Genomic DNA, 20,531 nt, shown 5'->3' on the forward strand with positions numbered 1-20,531 from the left:
ATTTATTTCACAAAGATTAATTGACTATCCACAAGTTTCTGAGCATGTGCTGGATTTTGGAGGTACAGTTGTTATTAAGGGATTCATACATATAAGGTTGTTCTCAGCATTTGAGTTTGAATGGAGTGGAGTGCTCAGCCGCTCAGTCATGTCCGACTCTTTGAGACCCCGTGGACTGTGGCTCACCAGGCTCCTCTATCCATGGAATTTTCCAAGCAAGAATATTGGAGTGGGTAGCCATTCCCTTCTCCAGAGGTTCATCCCAACCCAGGGATCGAACCCATGTCTCTCCATTGGCAGGCAGATCCTTTACCACTAGTGCCACCAAAGAAGTACTTTATGTAAAAGAAATAGTAGTCAGGAAGACATAGCCAGTTTGAGGATAAACATGTGAATTTAAGTTGCAGTATTCAGGACTTCTGTAGGGAATTTCCTGGTGGTGCAGTGGTTAGTACTTGGCGCTCTCACTGCTGGGACCTGAGCTCTATCCCCAGTCAGGGAACTAAGATCTCACAAGCTGCACAACACAGCCAAAAAAAAGACTTCTGTAGACAATGTGTTGTTTTATATGTCTTAAATGATGATGGTAATACTGACGGGGGGAACGGTAAGGCTGTTGTGAAAGTTAACAACATGTTATTCAGGTTCTCTTTATTACTATTATTATTGCCAATGATTGCTAGGTATATGCAAAGTTAAAAGTATGACCTTTAACCCTCTGTTTATGGAAAAGCCTAGGAGACAGTGGTACTTTTCTTTTTTTAATGCCTTATTTCTTAAACTTCATCATCCCTGGATTTAGGGTTGGATCAGACAGGTCAGGACATGGACTGACTGCTAGGAAATCATTAGGGGATCACCTCAGACAGCCAGAGTCCACTCTCCTGAGCCCTGTTCTTTTCCCTAAACAGAGTACACCTATTGATTTCAGCAACTGCCTTTTTTTTGAGTTGAGATTTGCTTTCATGAAAATAACACTTTAGTTGTAAATGCTAAAAACAACAAGTGAGTCTCTTAATTAGAATAATAGCCTATATAAGATTTGGTCCTTAAATATAACAAAGGTTCATGTAACTTGTTGAGCTTGAGTTTATATCATTTTGCTCCAGGTCTCACTGTGTTATATCCATTGAGAAACGACTGTCTGTAGCATCTCATAGTTTTAGACAGCTTTCTTCCCCTCAAAAACTTCTAACCAAACAGGAATCTAAGTTTATGTTGTTTTCTAGGCTTTTATTGTCAAAGTATTTCCGGTAGCAATAAGGCTCCTGAGATCTATATTCAACACCATTGAATTATTCGTGTTGAAAACTAGAAAACACTTCTTGGGCTCTTTGGAACTCATAGTTGAAAACTGGGGTGGGAGTGATATTTGTTGGTCATCAGAAAGTGATATCATTCAAAGCCAGGCTGTTTTGCTCACCAGGCCCCCGTCAGGCTGCCTTACCCACGGTTTCTTTGTGAATGGACACAGTGACTGACCTTGGATTCCTTTCCTTTTCAAATTTAGCTATTTGCGGGGAAATTGAGCTTTTGAATGTTATAAGTTCTTTGTCCTCCTCATTTGAAAAATATTTAAATGATCTTGCCCAAAGGGCACACAGAGAAACGGCATGACTTTCAGGAAATTAGTAAGCAGTAGAGTTATTTTTAGCTTTTACTCCTAGCAAACATTTCCTTTTGTTCTTTAGAAGACATTGTTGATCTGTTCATTCATGGGCTGTGGTCTTTCCCCAGCTACAGGATGGCTTCAGAGAGAATAAGCCCTCTCTTCTCTACTCTGCGTGACGGAGCTAGTGTTACTTCTCTTCAATTTTAACTCATGACTTACTCATTTGTTCATATTTTTCTGCATTCTGGAGCACTGCCACTAACACATACATTTTATTGTTGTTTGGGGTGGATTTGCCCTCTCCCCAGCAAATACTAACCAAAAAATGTTCACACATGCAGGCTGTACAAAATTTATTTATTTTTTAGTCAAAATACTGTATAGTAATAGTTGATGGTGTAATTTTGTCCTAATTTTCTGTTAGTACTTATTTTGCAGGTATAGATACCATCTTTAGAAAGTTATGCGGTTAGTATTACAGAATCCCAAATCCAGGATAGATGGTTACAAAGGCTGGCCTTTACACTTCAATGTCACGTTTGATCTTTGGAAAATCTTCCAGTACTTAGAGGAAATCAGGTTTTTAAGCAAGTACACTAACACTTCACTTTTACTCTTCACATAAAGGCAAGTTTGATATAAGACTAGATCCAAAATGATTTCACCATTTTGTAAAATCATAAATTTAACTTTTTTTTCTGTAACAGAGAGAGGTATTATAGTATCCATGATTGAAGTTGGGGTTCTGACTCAGACCACCTGGTTTAATATCCAGGTTCTACCATTAATCTCAGTATGCCTCAATTTCCTCATCCCATAAATGGAGATTGCGATTATTATACAATCGTTTTGGAAGTTAAATCAGATAATCCATGAAAAAGCCTAGCAAAATACCTAACATAGTAAAGTCTCAATAGATGTTGGCTATTATAATTATTGTATACAATTATTTTCTCTATAGTGTAGGCTGTAGTTATTTTTAGAAGATTATATACAAGAAAGAGGCAAACACATTCAGTTTTTCTAGAGCCCTTGACTTTTTCCCTGTAAGAATTTTTACTAGAATGTCCTCACACAGAGGTTACCCAGTTCCATCGCCCAGTGAGTTTAGTTTCCCTTGGCGCGTCAGTATTTGTGGCTCTTCATATCTAGAATCAGCACAGTCATAATAGGAAGTCAAGCAAAACATTTTTTTGCATAAAGAGAGGGAGGCCGAATGTGAGATGGCATTGACATCTGTGCCTCTGCCCTGGGCCAAAAGCAGAATGGCCCATCTGCTGCCTCCTCCACTGGTGACGCCCCATCCTCTCCCTTCCTTCCATTTAGAGCCCTGGGGATGATGAAGTCAGGGAGAGAAGACTGGGATGCGAAGCATCTAAAGAGGGAAGCAGGACAGACGTTCAGGGGAAGGCAGCAGAATCACCCCCATTCTGCATCTGACCCAGCTGGGTAAATGCTAAGTATTCCTCTGCCAACAGCAATTTTACGCGAGTTCTCTGGATGATGTCAAGGCTGAAAAACACCAGCCTGTCTAGTGAATTCCCATCTTTCTGGTTAAGAGCTTTCCTGACATCTGATTCAACAATTTACTAAACTTTCCTTTTTTAAAGAAAACTTTTTTTTTTAACACTTAACTCAGAATAAGTCCTTTATTTTTACAAGGGGTACTTTAACTTCTGAGTATATCCTTTGTTTCTCTTTTCTTATAGCTGCATTAAACTCACCTCACTTACCAATTATTATACAATGCTAACTCCTACTGTAGAGGCTTCTTGTTTTAAGGTAACGTCTTCTACCCAATCTGAGAGCTACAGCTCGGGCTTTCTACAATATGGTTGTTTTAGAAACACTTGTTTAAAGCTTAAAGCACAAGATATCATACACCTGAAAGGGATATCAGTCTATAATGTTGTAATTTCACTCCTTAACTGATTTTGATGAAAACTTGAGTAGTTAGATTGATAAATACTCCAGAAAGGCGTGTACTGAGTAAACAAAAATATGCAAATAGCAAGGGGAACTAGGGAGAGATTGTCTTAGATTATGAATCTCTTCAGTTTTAATGGGAAACGCTTTTTTTTCTGGCCACACTGCTCAGTTTGCATAATCTTTGTTTCCCCAACCAGAGATTAAACCTTCGCCCTTGGTAGTAAAAGCATTGAGTCCTAAACCACTGGACCACGAGGGATGTTCCTGGGAAATTCTTTTAAAATATTTTTACTTTCAAAGCTTAAGGTTTCTTTTAACTTAAACTAATTTTTTTCAGTTATGATTTCCAGATGATTATTTCAAGTGTGTCTGTGATTCAGAAGAATGAAATATTATTTTAATGTAGATATTTGGGGACTGTTTTCCAGGCTGCTTGGCTACTTGTTTTACTTTCATTTAAATTTGAGGTTATCTTAACCTTCATTTAAAGAGGCAGTTGACTCTTGATTCTAACTTAAGTTTTAGTGAGTCGATTATAAATCATCATATATGTAATTTTCATTCACTGCTTTTTAAAAAAGATTTTTATGTTTACTTTCTAGACCGACTTTGCACGATTCAGCGGAACAAACGTGGAAACTGACTTCGTAGAGGTGCCGTCACAAATGCTTGAGAACTGGGTGTGGGACGCTGATTCCCTCCGAAGGCTGTCGAAGCATTATAGATATGGAAGCCCTATTACAGATGATCTGCTTGAAAAGCTTGTTGCTTCTAGACTGGTCAACACAGGTATGACTTACCATTTTAGAAAATAAATTAGAATTGCTTCATGGAGAATTGGTGGCATCTTTTTTAGGTAAGAAGTGGATTTATTTAGAGAAATACAGTTTCCATAGATAGAATGTGGACCGTTTGAAAAAGCAAGAGCGGCTCTGGGGCCTGGGGTCATGTCAGAAAGTGAGAAAAGCCGAGAGAAAAACACACTCCAGACAGAGTGTAGGCCATCCCAGAAGGCAAGGGGCCTGCTGGCATCTTCTTCTATAGAACTTATTTCCTCTTTTGTAATGATAGCACCCCAGAGTGTTAACATGAGGTGGGAAAGCCACTAAGCATGTTGGAATACTGAACACTGGAATTCTATCCAAGAAAAAAAGATGCATCTCCTTTTAAATCTTAAATAGAATGAGGTGTCTTGCTCCGACCTTATAATGAACACTGTTAGAATCCGTTTATGAAATCTCTGATCTTGTGATATTAGAACATGTAGTTCTCTCTTCTCCCAAACATGCACAAACATTCTTATGTTATTAGGTCTCCTGACCTTACGCCAGATTGTTTTGAGCAAAGTTGATCAGTCTCTCCACACCAACACTGCGCTGGATGCTGCAAGTGAATATGCCAAATACTGCACAGAAATCTTAGGTGTTGCAGCCACTCCAGGTATGTACGTATACTTATCGCAGGCTCCTCCTTCCTGGGAAGCACGGGGCATACTTCACACTGCTAGAGAAGGCAGAGGGTGTCAGGCAGAGTACCTAGTGTAATTTATTTCTGATTTCTGAAACCAGGCCATGACTTTCAGATAAGCATACTTTTGTCCTTATGAGTTATCCTATCCAAATGTGCTTGAAGGGAAGGCGGCTCCAGCTCTGCAGCATTTTAGTGTAATCAGGCGTGAGCAATTGGCCTCCACCCAGAGCAGAGACAGCCATTCAGTTTGGCAACATGGCCTGGCCCCGCCCTCCCTGTGTGCCCTGAGACTTCTGTAGGATTGCAGTCAGACACTGGCAGGAGGGACATTTAGAGAAAGGCACAAACTTCTACCTTGTGTCTGATTCTGCTTCCGAGGTCAGTTCAGGCAGTTTGACTCTCTAACCTGATATGATTTATGAGAATCGTGTGAGTGGGTGAGAGATGGTCAGACATACACGTTACATTTGTATTTATTGACTTCAAGCAACCATGTAGCTGTGCATGTAAACACAGCTGGAAAGGTGACTTTTTTCAATCAAAGAAACTGTTGTCTAATTGAGTCAGTCACATTTCTAGTGATAATAAAGGCCTAGGCCCCTCTCTTCCTTTTGTGATCTAGTACATGAACAGCAACTTTGGGCCTCAGGCCTCTTTGACAGAATCCTTTCTGTAAAGTAGCCCTGGAGGTAGATTGAATTGGCAAGACCTTTTTATAGCTTTTCAGGTAAAGAGTTCTTTTTCAGTAATTATGAACCTCAAGTACCATTCTGACCCATTTTAGATATAAATGGGTGTGACAAAGAGAAGGCTCAATATTATTAGAATATATATAAGAGACATATGTGTCTAAGGGACAAGAAAGGACTGAGTTGTCTGTTGGGTGTGGACGAAGCCTCTGAAACTATGTTAGGCATTCCAGAGCGTAGGGCCGAAACCAGCTCTGAGGTGGAGCTGTCATAGGAGAGAAGTTTGTAAACATCTTGGCCAAGGACACCCATAAGCCCTGGGAGTGCTAGAGGTGACTAGATCAAGGACCTGGCACTGTCCCCTCCCACAGCTGGACTCCCCATAGGGAAGCCTTAGCTAGCTGAGAACCTGATATTTAACATCTGACATCACATTGTTTGAAATGTATCTTTTTTTTAAAGGCACAAATATGCCAGCAACTTTTGGACATTTGGCTGGGGGGTATGATGGCCAATATTATGGATATCTTTGGAGTGAAGTGTTTTCCATGGACATGTTTTACAGCTGTTTTAAAAAAGAAGGGATAATGAATCCTGAGGTATTGTATTGGTTTTTTTTCCCCTCCTTTTATTACTTCTATACTTGTCCTGTCCCCCTTAACTCCTAGTGTAAAATATTTTTTACACCTAGATTTTGAGAGTAAGAGATCTGGTAACAACTTTTAACTTTAAAAGTCTAGCATCTTCTCACATCATCACACATCATACATTTGCTTTCTGTAGGTGATTAATTCTGTAAGTTTGAAAAAAAAAAAGCCTACTGTATTTTCTTGCTTACTAGCATTCCATTATATTGCATAATTAAAATTCAAAGCTTTGTTTATGCATCTGAGCATTTATAGCTGCTAGTTTTGACATGTGCCGTACAGTGTTTTCGTTTTATAGGTTGGGAAAGAAAGTAAACTCCTTCCTGATATAAATGATCTGCCTACATTTTGATACACTCTACATACTTTCATTATACATTTTCTGTGGAAGTCAGCCTTTTTTCTGTGATTGGTACACGCCACCTACAACACAGAGTTTGTAACCTAAATGCCTTTGAGTAATTTAAGCTGCCTCATTAACCTGAGCCGTTCCTTCCCGTGTGCAGCGACTTGACTGCCAGGTGGCTGCCAGCCAAACCTTCCTGAGTTACAGTCCCTCTGTCTCCGTTCTTGTTGAAGACTCAGCTGTCAGGTTATTTCCAGGCCCGATAATATTCCAGTGTGTTTTTCATTCTGTTTGATGCAGAAATTAGAAGAGCAAAGTGTCAAAATCAGATTCTCTGTGTGTATTTCAACTGACTTATTCTCAAAACTTTGTGTTTCTGGATTGCATACTACCTTACACATGAGCACTGAATAACGGGTGTGATGTAGACCACCATCCCTTCTCGCCAGCCTTCACCCCCAACACACCACCTCCAGAGTACCTACATCCCATTCCCTAGCCTTTCCAATCCCTTCATCGTCCATCCATCCTACCCAGGCTATTAGGTCCCTGCAAGTCTCCTTCCATCCCCTGGCAACTCCACTTAAAGAACAATCAGTCACTGGCTTGTTCTCATAAATACCCTGACTTCTGCATGACCTTCAGCCAGTGTCCAGCCCTGGATTCCTCTACCATCTCATTTAGAGATGGTACCCTTGGGGTTCAGATTCCCCTTCTGCAGAATATCCTGAGGCTCCATATGATGCCCCGCTGCAGAGTCCAGCTGTCTGGACCCCCAGTGTAACTTCACAGTCCTGCTCACTTCCGTAATTGGGGTCCCCACCACCTGTCTCCCTTTCAGCAGATGCTCTGTCCTCACTACTAAGGACATTAAGACCATTGAAAGTGAGTACCTTCATCTTCAATATTTAACTTCTTCCCTCCAGTCTCAGAAGATGGGTCTGTGATACTAAGACTCACTGGTTTACCATCTCAGGAAAAAAACTTACCACTGACTGATAATCTCAGTGCTACCACTCAGTCGTTCTTGCTTTCACAGCCTACTGTCTTGGTGTAAGAAACAGTTTCTGCACACCTCTGCTTCCAGGCTTTTGCCTCCACCAACTGAATTGGAAAGTTGTTACCCTCCCCTCCAGAGTAACCACTGATGATCCAGTCGCCAACTCTCAAAGGCCCTCATCTACCTTTTGTCTTGTTTTATTCCTGCTTCTCGGTATTCCTGTCTTTGTCACAGCCCTTAGCTAAGCAAACAGATCCCATCTGTACTTCCCAGAACTCTCAGCCTGGCAGCCAGATTTCTGTATTCCCTTGGGTCTTTCCTCCTTCACAAATTTATTCATTCTACTTCTTCCACCTAAAATCTATGCCTTCCTTGTCTGTGCCTCTCCAGAACTCTGCCGTTCATAAAGGCCCTATTCAAACGGCCACTCATTTATGAAGTCTTCCAGATCACTGAAACCAGAAGTGATCTTTCCATCCTCTGAACAGAAGAGTGAACTTGGGCATGGAATAAACAGTCTCAATAAGCTTTTTCTTGTGTCTGGAATGTTTAATATAATTATCTTACAGAATAACAAGATCAGGTTATAAACTATTTTGTACCATAGAATGTGAATTCTGATTTTAAAATATGCATTTAGAAAAAAGTACATCAAAATATTGTCAGTTATTATCTTTGGTAAGTTTATGATTGTTCAGTATTTTCCTGTACTTTCTATAGAGCTTTCCTTATTTTTACATAGAGCATGGATTGTTGTAGAAATCAGAAAACCGTGTTTAAAGAGACACAAGGTCCAGGTATGTAAGCGTACAATTGTGACCTCCACTGGCTCCTAAGTCATTGGCGAGGCTTCCTGGCGCAAGTACTACATCACCTCTTTCATCTCTGCTCCACTCACTTGACCACACCTTCAGGAGCCTCCACTGCCTCCTCTCCTCTTCCAGCTGTCACAGTAACAGCCAAAGTACTGATTCCAGTGGATCCCAAGGAACTCGCGGTTCCGGCAGGAGGGATCCCTGCCATCATGCGTCTGTGTGCCTCCTTTCTTCTCAGGCTTCACTGCTTGGCAGGCAGCCTGACTGCTCTTAATTCAGACAAAAGGGCAGGGTTGAACGTGGAGGAAGCAAGATCCCATACAACCTGGAGTTGCCTTGTGGTGTCAAAACCTGTTTTAAGTTGGACTGAAATTCTAGATTCCGCTGTGCAATGTATTATTACTCGTCTTATGCCAGGAAGTTGGCCTTAATCCCTTCTTTTCTCCTTCCTGTTAAATACTCTGGAACATCATGTCGTTTCCTGCTCCTCTGCTGTCACAGCAATAGTGAGTCCGGCTCCAGAGGCCAAGAAGAATCCACTACACGCACCCTCACACTCTTCAATTCAGATATCCATTTATTTAAAAACTAACACTTTGGAATAACAATCCTGTTCTACAGAAGCTTCTGTCATTATTACAACTATGTCATTGAAGGGAAAGAATTTTTGTGCTATGAAGAAGTACTGAATTTGATCTGAAGCTGTGGGAATCAGAGCAGGCACAATATATCATACAGTCCTGTTGTCTCAAGACCCCTCACCCTCCCCAGTACATATATTTGGAGCATTTTGAGAAATGCTTCAAGGAGTCAGTACCTGCTTTTCTTAGTCCCCAAGCTCTAGAGAGGCTGGGAGCTGAAAGATCACGTATTGTTGACATTATTGTTCATGGTCATTAGTATCAACAGAAGAACATCTCCAGGCCTCACCTCTGTAACCTCTTAGCATCCTGCAAAGCCTGGGGTCTGAGAACCATTTTAGATTTCAACAAGCAGAACCACAGAAAGTGTGCAACTTACTGGGAAAACAGTAGTAGGAGGGGTCGAATATAAACCTGCAGTCTTCTGTGCCCTACGTGTTAGCAGCAAAATATTTTATAGTACTGTTGTTTGATAGCCTCTATCAAAGGTTTAGAACTGGCTCCTTAGCTGAAATAGCCTGAAAGTTCGCTACCTCTGGTTTTATCTCTAATTTTCTATGATCTTCATCTTAACTGTATAGTTTGTTAAATATAACAGTATCTTTAGCTTTTACTTTTTCAACTCATCTCTTAAATAACTATGGAAGGGAGCTACTTGGGAGTAACAGTTTCCCAGCAAACTCTAGGAGCTCTTTCAGGATCCCTTTAAGGTTCCGAAACGTGGTTTCAAAATCCAGCAGCTAATCGTAGGGTTGAAAGAATGAGGGCATTTTAACAAGGGCCATTTCTTTTTATAATGCAACTTCATTGTGGGAAAATTTCCTAAAAAGTAATAGACATGCAGATTCAAAGGCAATTACATTGTTAAGCTAGAATTATGTTCCTCCTCTTCTGCATTTAGAGTAATTGCTAAGCTTTGTTTTTTTCCATTAGTGAAGAAGATTATAGCCAAGTATCACATGCAGAAATGAATACTGAGAAAGTCAAAGATAGTGAAGTATAACTGTCCACAGTGCCATAAGGAAGCACCTAGATCTTACATACAATAATGGACAGAGAAACATATAAAGAATCTTGGCTAAACAGGAAGAAGAATTACGTGACGGGGACTTGCCTGGTGGTCCAGTGGTTAAGACTCCATGCTTCCACTGCAGGGGGCACAGATTTGGTCCCTGATCAGATGGGAACTGAGATCCCACATGCCGTGTGATACAGCTAAAAAACTAAAGAGGAAAATTACGTGATAAAGTGTATTATAAAACTAAGTATTCCAGGGCCTAGGCCCAATTTCTGCTTAAATGCGTTGCTAAGAGAGAACATGAAATTTCCTCTCCTGATGGGCCTTACAAATAGATTAAATTTCAGCTTCTCTGACCTACCACCCCAAAGCTAATTTTTCTTACACTTCAACTTTTTCTAACAGCATTAAATTCTGCCTGATTTAAGGGAAAAAGGAAGGAAATGGGGTTGATGTCCAACCTACTTCTTGAATATTTACAACGCCAGACCTTCTAAGCCTTGAATTCCAACCAGCTGGAAGCAGTTTTTCTTCCTTTTTGTGTTCCTCCAGCCCTTCTTTGTGTTTCTGTTAGAACTCTAGTCATCTGCCTTGCTAATTATCTATTTCTTTATCTCACCTTCTGGATTATGAGGCTTTTGTAATAGGAACTGTTTTATTCATCTTGGTGTTCATCCTCTGTATCGAAATACTTACATTGCTGGACCCAACTGGCAGCTCCCCGACCTGCTTCCTCTCATCTGTTCCCCTAATACACGGGACTGGCCAGGCTGCCCTTTTTTTCTCCAGATCTCCTCCCTCCCCATAAATATTTACTCATCCCTCCTCATAAATTGAAACTTCGCTGAAGTTTTCCTGATGACCTCTTGGAGTCAAGGGGCGATTCCGACGCTGTTCTCTCTGACTAGCAACACCAGTCTTTCACCTTCTCCCTCCTTCCTGTTTGTCGTCAAAGGTATTCTTTTTCCCACTCATAACCTCCGCACCCTCACTCATAGATAACAAAGGAAGTGCTGTGGGGAAGAAGTATACAGATGAGCTATGGAAGGACAGGTTTCAATATCCAGTGTAAAGCGGACTGGTGAGCCTGTTAGGCGCCTGGCTGTCATCGCTTGTCCTTGGGCAGATGCTCTCTGCCTGATGCCTGCTACTCAGAGCAGGAGGGGACACCGGGCTCTACTGCCTAGACACAGTCACAGGAAGCAGGAGGAAGGGAGGGTTGGAAGGCCGGGGGAGCTTGCGTGTGCTCCTGCAGAGAAGCCAGAGGTGGCACGAGACCCAGACTGCTTCCCATTTATGTGTTCTCGTAAACGATGGGTGTCCTTCACTCAGATAATTATGAGTACTCAAAGAAAGGGAAAGGGCATGGCTACCCACTGCAGTATTCTTGCCTGGAGAATCCCACGGACAGAGGAACCTGGCGGGCTACAGTCCATGGGGTCACAAGGAGTCGGACACAACTGAGCGACTAACACACACATAAGGGCTTCCCTCGGTGGCTCAGATGGTAATGAATCTGCCTACAATGAAGGAAATCCGGGTTCCATCCTTGGGTCAGGAAGATCCCCTGGAGAAGGGAATAGCTTCCCACTCCAGTATTCTTGTCTGGAGAATTCCATGGACAGAGGAGCCTGGCAGGCCACAGTCCACGGGGTCACAAAGAGTCAGACATGGTTGAGCAGCTAATTCAAGATTATTGCATAAAGTAAGTGCCTTGTCTCTCCTACTTAGTATTCCTGAGTCAGACTCAGTCATGTCTGACTCTTTGTGACCCCATGGACTGTAACCCCCCAGGCTCCTCTGTCCATGGAATTTTTCGAGTAAGAATACTGGAATGAATTCCCATTTCCTACTCCAAGGGGCCTTCCTGACCCAGGAATTGAAACCCCTCTCTTGTGTCTCCTGCATTGGCAGGCAGATTCTTTACCACTGCATCACCTGGGAAGTCCACTTAGTATACTGTTGTATACTAAGTATACACTATAGAACACTAGTATACTTAGTATAGTATTTTATACTAATAGTGGAAATGAAGTCTCTTGTGCTTTTTTCTAGCTTTATTAGGAGACAGAACTAATTTTAAGGAAATGCTGAAACAGGAACACATCTGTTTCCCTGACTATATATGAGTAACTGAACTTAGGGATAGTATGAGAAAGAAAATGAAAGGAGAGGTAGATGACGACTCAGGTTTGTTGAATACCACGATCTAGCAGGAAGGATTCTAGGGAGCAGGAAAGGTGCTAAAACCATCACTCAGATTCCTCATATACTGAGGGAGGTAGGCATATTCCCACCTTACAGATAAGGGAACTAAGGCCCAAGGCCACATAGCTGAGGATGAAGCCAAGATTTTAACCTGGGCCTGATTCCAAATTCCTGATCTTGCTTTAAAAAACATCAGTGTTGAGGATTTGCCTGGTGGTCCAGTGGTTAAGACTCTGTGCTTCTACTGCAGGGGACACAGGTTCGATCCCTGCTTGGGAAACTAAGATCCTGCATGCTGTGGGGAGCAGACAAAAATAAAGAAATCTGAACATATTTTTTAAAAAAGAAAGAAACCATCAGTATTACAGAGGATTTACACAGTTGCCAAAAGATACATGTTAACCTTCCAGAAGCAAAAACCACAGAGGTGTGACCGATGATAATTTTCCCTTCCCTGAATGACTAACAGGAGCACTTACTCTATACAGACCCTCCTGCACGGGTTTTCAAGCATGGACGTTTCTAGTGGTTGTCTTAGAGCTTCTCTTCCTGCTTTGCTCACAGTTATGGTTCCTCCATTATATAAACAGAGGACAACCACTCACACCACAGACTCTGTCCACCTGTAGCATTTGTCTCCCAGACAGCCTTCTCTCACCCAGGGAACCAATACCTTCCTAACACACAAATTCACTTAACTGTTTTTTTGTTTTGTTTTGTTTTGTTTTGTTTTTAAAGAAAAGCAAGATCCAATTACCAAAATGACTCTTAAACTCTTCTCCAAACTTCATTGCCAGGGAAATGAAACTATTAAGAGACCATTGCTCTGTAATTCAGGAAATTGAATCAAGTTGTGTGGAGCTGTAAGCAGGGGAGGACCTGTGCTGTTCTGAGCCACGTACTGTGAGACTATAAACAGTGCCCAGCTGTACAGTGACTTTACCAGCAAGGGAGATGAGAACCGGCTCTTCAGAGCAGCGCGCAGCCCCTCTAAACCTCGCTGTTCTTCACTGTCCATGTTTACAGTTCTCAGTGCAAAACAAGAATATTCTGGCAGATGTCCACATTTTGGCGATTTTTTTAACTTCAAATTTTCATTATTTTTCCTATAGTTGTGCAATAAAATACGCCTTTTTAAAAGACTCTCAGATCTTGAGCATGAAGAATTTCTGCAGGTAAATACTAATAATTGAGGCTGCATGATAGGTTCAAGAGGGTTGACTGTACTCTGGTCTCAACTATTAGTATGTATTGAAAATTTTTCCATAATAAATGGCTTAAATTATTTTTATGTTCAGATCAATTTAATTAACATTTTCTAAGTTCCTATACTGCTTCACCCAGGGAGAACAGCCCTTCCTTCCCCCACACCACCCCACCTACTGATTTGCTGTTGTTCAGTTGCTCAGTTGTGTCCAATGCTTTGTGACCCCATGGACTGCAGCACACCAGGCTTCCCTGTCCTTCACTGTCTCCCAGAGTTTGCTCAGACTCACGTCCTTTGAGTTGGTGATGCCATCCAACCACCTCATCCTCTGTCGTTCCCTTCTCCTCCTGCCTTCAGTCTTTCCCAGCATCTGGTTCTTTTCCAGTGAGTCAGTTCCTCGCATCAGGTGGCCAGAGTTTTGGAGCTTCAGCTTCATCATCAGTTCTTCCAGTGAATATTCAGGGTTGATTTCCTTTAGGATTGATTGGTTTGATCTCTTTGCTGTCCAGGGGACTCTCAGGAGTCTTCTCTAGTACCACAGTTCAAAGGCATCAATTCTTTGGTACTCAGCCTTTTTTATTTTTCAGCTCTCACATCTGTACATGACTACTGGAAAACCATAGCTTTGACCATACAAGCATTTATAGGCAAAGTAATGTCTCTCCTTTTTAATACACTGTCTAGGTTGATCATTTCTTTTCTTCCAAGGAGCAAACATCTTTTAATTTCATGATTGCAGTCACCATCTGAAGTGACTTTGGAGCCCAAGAAAAAAGTCTGTCACCATTTGCATTGTTTCCCCATCTATTTGCCATGAAGTGATGGGATCGGATGCCATGATCCTTGTTTTTTGAATGTTGTTTTTTTCATTCTCCTATTTCACCTTCATTAAGAAGCTCTTTAATTCCTCTTTGCTTTCTTCTATAAGTGTGGTATCATCTGCATATCTGAGGTTATTAATATAATATAATAGTCTTGATTCCAGCTTGTGCTTCATCCAGCCCAGCATTTCGCATGGTGTACTCTGCATAGACGTTAAATAAGCAGGGTGACAATACACAGGCTTGACCTACTCCTTTCCCAATTTGGAACCAGTCTGTTGTTCCATGTCCAGTTCTAACTGTTACTTCTTGACTTGCATACAGGTTTCCCAGGAGGCAGGTAAGGTGATCTGGTTTTCCTATCTCTAAGAATTTTACACAGTTTGTTGTGATCTGCACAGTCAAAGGCTTTATCATAGTCAAAGAAGCAGAAGTAGATGTTTTTCTGGAATTCTCTAGCTTTTTCTTAATCCAACGGATGTTGGCAATTTGATCTCTGGTTCCTCTGCCTTTTCTAAATCCAACTTGTACATCTGAAAATTATCGGTTCACATACTTTTGATGCCTAGCTTGAAGGATTTTGAGCATTACTTTGCTAGCATGTGAAACGAATGCACTTGTGGTAGTTTAAAGATTCTTTGGCATTGCCCTTGGTTGGGGCAATGAAAACTGACCTTTTCCAGTCTTGTGGCAACTGCTGAGTTTTCCCAATTTGCTGGCATATTGAGTGCAGTAGTTTAACGTCATCGTCTTTTAGGGTTTGAATTAGTTCAGCTGGAATTCCATCACTTCCACTAGCTTTGTTTGTACTGATGCTTCCAAGGCCCACTTGACCTCACACCAGGAGGCTGGCTCTAGGTGTGTGATCGCACCATCATGGTTATCCAGTTCGTTAAGATCTTTTTTGTATAGTTCTTCTGTGTATTTTTCCCACATTTTCCTAATATCTTCTCTTTCTGTTAGGTTCATACCATTTCTGTCCTTTATTTGCATGAAATGTTCCCTTGGTATCTTTTATTTTCTTGAAGAGATCTCTAGTCTTTCCCATTCTATTGTTTTCCTCTATTTCTTTGCCTCGTTCACTTTAAAAGGCTCTCTTATCTCTCCTTGCTATTCTCTGGAGCTCTGCATTCAGATGGGTATATCTTTCCTTTTCTCCTTTGCCTTTTGCTTCTCTTCTTTCCTCAGCTATGTGGAAGGCCTCCTCAGACAACCATTTTGCCTTTTTGCATTTCTGTTTCTTGGGGATGGTTTTGATCACTGCCTCTTGTATAGTGTTATGAACCTCCGTCCATAGTTCTTTAGGCACTCTGTTTATCAGATCTAGTCCCATGAACCTATTTCACTTCCACTGTATAATCATAAGGGATTTGATTTAGGTCATACCTGAATGGCCTAGTGGTTTTCCCTACGTTCTTCAATTTACATCTGAATTTTGCAATAAGGAGTTCATGATCTGAGCCACAGTCAGCTCCCAGTCTTATTTTAGCTGACTGTATAGAGCTTCTCCATCTTTGGCTACAAAGAATATAATCAGTCTGATTTCACTATTAACCATCTGGTGATGTCCATGTGTAGAGTTGCCTTGTGTTGTTGGCTACTCTATAGGTATGGGGCCTAGAACATAAGGTGACCCTTAGAGGGGCTTGTTAGACAGTGTTCTAGTATGACACTGAAGAAGTGGTAGAAACCTTCTGGCCTTATTTATAAGTTTTGAATAAATTTTCTTAAAAAGGAGGGGCCTGTAATCACTAATAATGGACTTCCTGAAAATCCTGGTAATGACAGTTTAAAAGATATGTCATTTCATGCTTGGTTGCAGCAATTAATTACTGTTTTAATAGTGATCTAGAACCTAAAATGCAAATGATGGCTATTCTTATTACAGACTTTATTATTCTAAAAAGTAGCAGATCAGAGATCTTGAGCCCAGTACAGCTTACCCCTTCCCTTTCTTTCATTGCCCAACGTCTCTAAATTTGACCAGTGTTAAATCAGTGGATTAGGTAAGGTTTAGTTAGTTACACTCATGTTTTAGGATCTAGATCACTATTGAAACAGTAATTAAATGCTCCAGAACAAACAAGAAATGACACATCTTTTTTTTTTCTTTCTCAAGAAAATTAAACCTAGCTCTAACCTGTCACTACCAGGGTTTTCAGGAAGTCCATTATCAGTGATTGCAGGTGCCTCCTTTTTAAGAGAATTTATTCAAAACCTGTAAATAAGGCATCAAGGTTGCTACCGCTTCTTCAGTGTCATACTAGAACATTGTTCAACAAGCCCCTCTCGTGTTGATCTCTTACATTCTAGACCTCAGACCTGTAGAGTAGCCACAGGTAGCTACTGAGCTCTTGAAATGTGGCCAGGTGCTATTGAAGAATTGAGATCTGCTGTAAATGTAAAAAACACACTAGATTTTGAAGACATACCACAAAAAATAAATCCGAATGATTGATACTTGTTGAAAGGATAATATTATAGACCTCCTGGTTTAAATAAAATATTAAAATGAATTTTACCTATTTTCTTCTCTTTTTAAACATGATTTCTAGAAATTTTTAAGTTATACATGTGGCTCACATTATATTTCTACTGGACAGTGCTCTCTAGAGTTTATGGAAAGTAACTTCATTTCACTAATTGTTTACTCCTGATTAAGACTCATCTGTGAGGTTAGCTGTGTGCTTATAGATCATTAATAAGTTTCAGATGATTTCTGTTTATAATCAAAACCTGAAAAGTTGTTTTTTGTGTGTGTGACCCTTGTAGGACTTTAAGTAGTTTTGTATCTAACTTGGTAGATTTCCTTCATCAACATTTTATTTTCTTTAACAGTTTGACTAGACATCTCTGATGGTTGTACCAAGCAGAATCATTGTCATAAGTCAAAAATGAGGTTACTTTTGTTTCTGGAAATTCTCAAGCTATTTATGTACTCAGGGAGGCTATTAGTAGCTGTTCAAATGATTTAATGGATATAAATTTGCAAATTAACCCTGAACTATTTTATAGGTAGATTTAGACTTAAGCTTCATTGAATTGTCTTGCCTTTCAAAAGGACAGTGAAAAGGAAGTGAAAATATTGAATAATGCCGATACTGAATTTCAGTTGTTTTCTTTCACTTTATCTGCTTGTGTATTTGTGTAAATAAAGGCAGAGGAACTGTTGTATGCTTTAAACTTCTAGACCTTGTCCCCAGCAAATTTACAAAGGTCCTCCTTCCTCGTGTTGAGCCCACAAAAGTATCTACCTTCCACCACGGGACATGGGTTGTGGCCTTACCCCCACCCATAAGGAAGAAGAGTTTTTTTTATGAGGCCTTCATAAAGATATAGCAGAAACTGTTTTGACAGCAGCAGCTGGGCTACTGTTTCCAGGTACACACAATCCCTGTTTGTAGCCTAATTGAACTCCTGTTTTGCTAACTCTTTCGAAATCATATTTTAGATGGGGTAGCAAATAGAAGACTGTTCAAGCTTCCATTTGGCTATTTTTTGTTTGTCTATTTGCTCATATTGTCAGCATGCTGCTGAGGATCTAAGGAGACAAGACAGTAATAAAGGGAAGTGTGGAAGACCGGAGGTCTAAGCTCCAGATCTCTTAGCTACCAAAGTAAATAAATACTACAAAGCTGTAGTCTAGGGGAAGGAGAACATCCAGAGTAAAGCTAAAGTCCCTTTTTTTCCTCTCTTTTGCATCTAGAGATTTGGAAAATTGCTATAACCATGAATTATTAGGCATGCTTTATTTTATTAGGTTGGAATGAAATACAGAAACCTGATCCTGAAACCTGGGGGATCTCTGGACGGCATGGACATGCTCCAAAATTTCTTGACACGTGAGCCAAACCAAAAAGCGTTTCTAATGAGCCGAGGCCTGCCTGCTCCGTGAACTGGGGCTCTTTGGGAGCCGTCCATGTCTGGAGGACAAGCGACATTGCCACGTGTTACTGGCCTGGAAACTGAAGGGAGTTTTGCAGATGAAAATGTAGATTTCTATTAACTTCCTTTTGTTTTTTAATTTGAAAAATTATACAGATGTAAATGGAATTCTAAATACTGTGACTTAAGAAAAGATGTGTTAGAAAATAATTGTACTATAAACTTTCATAAAAATGGATGTGATTTCTTTTTATAAAAGTTTCATATGAATCCAATTTGATTTTTTTACAATTATAATCTAGATAATATAATGTAAGAGGGCTAAGAATTTTTTAATTGAATCATACACATTATCTACTTTGATCCTTCTTATATCTCGAAGTTTTATACTTGGGATTTCTCAGCTGATAAATGAATCATCACGTTCCTCTGATAAATATTCTCTCAGAGCCTTGCATCCACTTTAACTCTCTATCTCCCAGTAAAATGTGACCTCTTTGCCTGTATACCTCCGGGCCAGGGGACTATGCCTCAGTAATGCATGTATCTTTGTATTTCAGGCCTCATGATTTCCAGCTTTCCTCCACACTTGATTAATGTTCTTCAAATTGGTTTAGTCTTTCCTGTCTGATGTCCAGTCAGAGAGTACCAAAAAATGAGTTTTAGCTGAAATGGCCTAATGTATATATATTACGAGTTTTAATCTCATGTTAGAGTATTTGAGATCTTGGCTTAGAGGTTCATTTCCACTTCAGCATATAAGATTGTCATGTTTACCAGTTAGAACACTAAGCAAATCTAAGATTATTTTTCCCTTCTCGGGTTTCTAGTAAACAGCAAGGTCTTTGCCTCCTTTACTCTGCTCCTCACCTGAAGTGGCAGGTAAATTGTCACAAAGGCCTGTCTCAAGTGCTGCAGGAAGAGAGCTGAACTGAAGCATAAAAAGTCCAGAAGCCCCAGGAAGTGAGTGGATTCTGCGCAGGAGTCTGTGAGGACGGCCGCTCCAGTGTTACGTGTGCTTCAGCTCAGCTATGGGGAGGAGGCCCCTCTGCGGCTTGTTTCATCTGGTGATTTTAAGCGAGCCTTTGGAGCTCTTTAGCTCTCTTTCCTGTGGGCCTAAATTCGAATTTGCAAACCAGGAAACTTATATACTTACTTTTCCTCTAGGAGTCTACTCAATGAGGAAAGCAAGATAGGATAATAAAAAAATTTTTTTAATTAAAAACTAACTTGGAATGTATGCATCTGCATAGGACTTCTAATTGTTTCCCAGTATGTACTGAGGTATGACTCTGCCGGCCAGGGACAAAATTAGAACCTTTCCATTCTCTAATCCAAATGGACTTTGTGCTAAATAAAAAGATATTATGCTGCATAGTCAAATTATAGACAGCAGGAAAAATCAAGAGCTGTAGTGACACAGAAGAAAATTCAGATTATTATTGTCAAGCAAAATACCCTAAACATCACAGGAAATCCCAGCCTCCCTTCTGAGACAATTGCCTGGCCCTCTCGCCCCCATATTCATCCCGTGTCATCATCTCCGGTCCTTAAAGCTGTTGTTTTTGTTTTGTTTTGGTTTTTTTTTTTTTGGTCTTAGCAACGTATGGTACTTTTTTCATATCTTTTTTTTCCCCAGACTGTTGTGTTTTCCAGTTTCAGGCAAAAACTCTCTTCAGCTTTTTCTATTGCCCAGTGTGTCTCCTTAACAACAATAACTTTTATCATTTTAAATCTTATTTCATGTGGAAAAACTAATATTCTACACACAATAAAATTACATTATTATCCAAGAGAATGAATTCACATTTCTTTTATACTTTAATGTTAAAACTGAAATGTATAAGAAAATGGAAGTACTGTGGTATTCTTTTTATTTAGGGTTCACATCTGGTATTTAAAATCTATCAAAGAACATAATGTCTACCAACAGATGAATGGGTAAAGAAGATGTCACACACACACACACACACACACAGAAATACTGCTGCTGCTGCTGCTAAGTCACTTCAGTCGTGTCCGACTCTGTGCGACCCCATAGACGGCAGCCCACCAGGCTCCCCCGTCCCTGGGATTCTCCAGGCAAGAACACTGGAGTGGGTTGCCGTTTCCTTCTCCAATGCATGAAAGTGAAAATGAAGTCGCTCAGTCGTGTCCAACTCTTCGAGACCCCATGGACTGCAGCCTACCAGGCTCCTCCGTCCATGGGATTTTCCAGGCAAAAGTACTGGAGTGGGGTGCAC

General features: G+C 40.6%; 1 protein-coding gene across 1 annotated transcript in view; it reads left to right on the forward strand.

The window, feature by feature from the left end:
* The window catches only part of NLN (neurolysin (metallopeptidase M3 family)), a 101,250-nt gene extending 81,167 nt beyond the window's left edge, over window positions 1-20,083 (forward strand). Inside the window, exons 10-13 of the mRNA XM_010845535.1 lie at window positions 4,144-4,330; window positions 4,853-4,981; window positions 6,163-6,299; window positions 18,164-20,083. Coding sequence (XP_010843837.1) covers window positions 4,144-4,330; window positions 4,853-4,981; window positions 6,163-6,299; window positions 18,164-18,298 — 588 coding nt within the window. The 3' untranslated portion in view covers window positions 18,299-20,083. The remainder of the gene's footprint in view (window positions 1-4,143; window positions 4,331-4,852; window positions 4,982-6,162; window positions 6,300-18,163) is intronic.
* The last annotated feature ends 448 nt before the right edge of the window (window positions 20,084-20,531 follow it).

This window comes from Bison bison, unplaced genomic scaffold, assembly GCF_000754665.1.
Source record: "Bison bison bison isolate TAMUID 2011002044 unplaced genomic scaffold, Bison_UMD1.0 scf7180017864218, whole genome shotgun sequence".
NCBI lineage: Eukaryota > Metazoa > Chordata > Mammalia > Artiodactyla > Bovidae > Bison > Bison bison.